The sequence below is a fragment of the Rhea americana genome, unplaced genomic scaffold (assembly GCF_003343005.1).
Source record: "Rhea americana isolate MKP2758 unplaced genomic scaffold, rheAme1 scaffold_685, whole genome shotgun sequence".
In the NCBI taxonomy this organism is placed as follows: Eukaryota; Metazoa; Chordata; class Aves; order Rheiformes; family Rheidae; genus Rhea; species Rhea americana.
Genome location: NW_028186851.1, coordinates 5692 through 9261, shown reverse-complemented (window position 1 = coordinate 9261; position 3570 = coordinate 5692). Strand labels below are relative to the sequence as shown.

General features: G+C 67.5%; 1 protein-coding gene across 1 annotated transcript in view; it reads right to left on the bottom strand.

Annotated features, from left to right (window-relative positions):
* Positions 1 to 1377, bottom strand: part of FOXH1 (forkhead box H1) — a 3731-nt gene extending 2354 nt beyond the window's left edge. Inside the window, exons 1-3 of the mRNA XM_085321196.1 lie at positions 1129 to 1377; positions 814 to 960; positions 56 to 199 (exon numbers count right to left, since the gene is read on the bottom strand). Coding sequence (XP_085177322.1) covers positions 56 to 199; positions 814 to 960; positions 1129 to 1377 — 540 coding nt within the window. The remainder of the gene's footprint in view (positions 1 to 55; positions 200 to 813; positions 961 to 1128) is intronic.
* Positions 1378 to 3570: the final 2193 nt, after the last annotated feature.

Genomic DNA, 3570 nt, shown 5'->3' with positions numbered 1-3570 from the left:
GGGGGGCTCCGGTGGCCCCCCCCCCCCGGGGCTGGTAGCGGAGGCTGTGCAGCACGTAGGGGCTGAGGTCGTGGGCGAAGGAGCCGTCCTGGCGGGCCACCGCCGTGTTCTGCCGCCGCAGCTCCCGGGGGCGCAGCAGGCTGGTGCCCACCACCCACTGGTTGCCCTTGGCCCATGGCCTGGCAGGGTCCTTCAGCAGCTGCAGGGCAGGGCATCCCCACTCAGCCCTGGCGCTCCTGCCCCAAATACCCCTGCAGCCCCCTCCCCCTGCCCCAACCCCGCCCTTGCAACCCCACTGCATCCCAACCCTCCTGCCCCAAATACCCCTGCAATCCCTCTCTCCCTCGCCCCTGCCCCAGCCCTCCTGCACGTCCAACCCTCCAGCACACTTGCACTTCATTGTATTCCCAATTTTCCTGCCCTAAACACCACACAACATCCCTGCTCCTCCCTTGTTCCTGCCCCAGCCCTCCTGCACAACCCCACTGCATCTCCAGAGGTCACGCACACACCCCCTGCCTGCAACCCCACTGCATCCCCAGCCCTCCTGCCTCAAATACCCCTGCAATTCCCCACTTCTGCCCAAACCCCTTGCACAAACCTTCCCTTGCACCCACCTACCYAAAACCCCACTCTGCCCCAATGCCCCCCCGTTAACTCCATCGCGTCATCCTTTCTCCTGCCCCCCAGTCCCTTGAACCCTACTGCTCTTGTGCTCCTGCCCCTCACACCTCTACAAGCCCTCACATGGGGCTTCCTGCCCCACTGGACCCAATCTGCCTTCCCCATGCCCGCTGCCCCGGCCRTGCCCACCTTGTGGAAGCAGGCGCTGGCCGAGAGGCTGTGCYGGATCGAGTCCTTCCAGCCACTGTAGCTGGGCGAGAAACTGGGGAAGGTGGTGGCCACTTGCTCGTGGATCTGCAGGGACATGGTGGAGCCCGACCCTGGAGCATCCCAAACCTGCAGGACCGGCAGCCGGGGCTGCAGCTGCCGTGGGGCCAACACCCTGCTGCTCACCACCCCGGGGCTGCCATGGGGCTGGCACCCCCACCCGGCTCAATGCACCGGGGCTGGCCACCCCTGGCCCTGCAGCCAGAGCTGCCGTGGGGCAGGCGCCCCATAGCTCACGGCCCTGAGGCCCCACGTAGCCAAGGTGCGGGCYGTGCTCCCGTGAGGCCTCGCCAGCYGGCRGGTGCTCAGCTGCCGCAGCGTGAGCCGCTTCTCCAGGGAAGCCTGGATGACCAGGGCGATCATGCCCCCGAAGCTGTAGGGCGCCTTGGGGTGCCGGAGGTAGCGCCGCCGCCGCCCGGGGCGCTTGCCGGGCTCCCCGGGGCCGGGGGGCACCTTGCCGGGGGGGCCCTGCACGGACATCACCATGCTCCGCACCAGCTGCTCCCAGTGGGTGCTGGCTGCTAGGATCCCGCGGGTTTTATAGGGGGCGGAGGAGGCCGGGATGTGGGGCTGATTGCAGGCTGCTAATGGGGGGGCGAGTGAGGTCTCCTGGAGCCTCACTCTGCACAGATGGGCCCTGCTCCTCCCGGACCTCAGCCCTGGGCAGGCCCCGGAGGAGAGCATCGGGTGACAGTCCTGGCCCCGTGCCCCATGGCACTGCCACAGGCCCTGGTCCCGTCTCTACACCCCTGCCACCCCCACCCCCAGCCACACAACGCGCCCCAGTCCTGTCCCTGAGCCCCCAGAGCCGTGCAACGTGCCCTGCCCCATCCCGGAGCCCCCAGCTGCACCATGCGCCCCAGTCCCCTCCCAGAGCCCCTGGCTGCACTGTGCACCCAGTCCTGTTCCCAAGCCCCATGTCCCACCACCAAGCCCCCAGCCCAGGGAGCCAGGCCAGGAGCAGCCCCCTTGTTCACGCCTTGCTGCTCCAAGGCCCAGGGGACCCCGTCCACCCTGGGGCTCAGCAGGTGACAAGCTCTGTGGCCTTCAGTCCCCACCCAGGAGTTATGGGCCATCAGGGCAATGGGGTGGCCCCTGCCCTGTCACCTCGCCCCTGGCTCCTGGCCAGCCAGTGCTTATCAGGTSGCCAAGGGCTTTTAGCAGCTCTGGGCTCCTGCCATGAGGAGTTGCTCCTGTGGGAGGGAGCCCCACTACGGCATGGAGGGAGACCTACAGTGGCATAGGGCTCCATCGATGCACAGGGTCCTGCCACAGCATGGGGCCCCACCACCGCACAGGGTCCCACCTCCGCATGGCCCCACCATGGCACATGGCTCTGCCACTGCACAGAGCCCCACAATTGCTCAAGGCCCTACCAAAGCATGGGGTCCCACAGTGCATGGGGCCCCACTACTGAGTGGGTCCCACCAGCGCATGGGGTCCCACAGGACATGGGGCTCCACCATTGCTCAAGATCTCCCCCGGGTTGGGGCTCCTCAGCTCCATGACCGGYTGAAACGGTGCAATGCAGCTGCCTCCCTCCCCACTGCTGGGGTGACAGACGGGGGGTCCTCAAAGCTTGCCTGTGTTTAGCACCCTCCTCCCTACCTTGGGCTCCTCTGTCCTGCTGCTGCAGCCAGCTCTGCGACGGGCCAGCTGTGCGCTGACGTGCGCTGCGCCAAGGACGGGGATGGCCCTGGTCCCCAGCTTGGCCAGGTTCAAACTGCCTCGAGCCATGGGGCCAAGGGACAGGGGCCMATGGCAGGGCCCCATCCTGCCTGCCCCACGCATGGCCACGCTGGACAGGCTCTGAAGGTGCTTTTATTGGAAGGCACCGAGCTCGCGAGGCGCGGTGAGGGCCACAGCACAGGGCTCATCCCCTCCGCCCGCCCCATCCGCCCCATGGGCACCGGGATGCTGCAGGAGCTGGGGGCGGTGAGGCACAAGTGTGAATGCCAGGGCAGCGCTGTGGGGCCAGGGAGGAGAGGGCAGGCCCCGCCATGGCAGCCTGTGCCCTGCCCCATGGCGGAGTGGCTCTAAGTCCCCCCTGCCTGGGAGTGTAGGGCAGGACCCCCATGGGGCACATGTACCTGTGGCTGCAGCCACCCCATGGGACATGTAGCTGGGGCTGGGGGACTGCCCCTTGGAATGTGTGTATGTGGGGTTGAGGGCTGCCCCACAGCGTGTGCGTATCAGAGGCCAGGTCACCCCCCAGGGGGTGTGTACCTGCGGCTAGGGCTGCCCTTTGGGGGCATGTACCTGGGGTTACGGCTACTCTGTGGGTTAGAGCTGCCCCACAGCAGGCACAAACCTGGGGCGCACGGAGTGCTCATACCTAGGGCCAGGTCAGCACATGCAGCTGCCCCACAGGGCGCCTGTGCCTGGGGCTGCCCCTGGGGTGCATGTGCCCAAGGCTGGGGCTACCCCATGGCGTGTGCATACCAGGGGCCAGGTCACCCCACAGGGTACATGTACCCAGGGCTGCCCCATGGCATGTGCATACCAGGGGCCAGGTCACCCCATAGGGTACATGTACCCAGGGCTGCCCCATGGCGTGCGCATGCTGGAGGCCAGGTCACTCCATAGGGTACATGTACCCAGGGCTGCCCCATGGCGTGCGCATGCTGGAGGCCAGGTCACCCCATAGGGTACATGTGCCCAGGGCTGCCCCATGGCGTG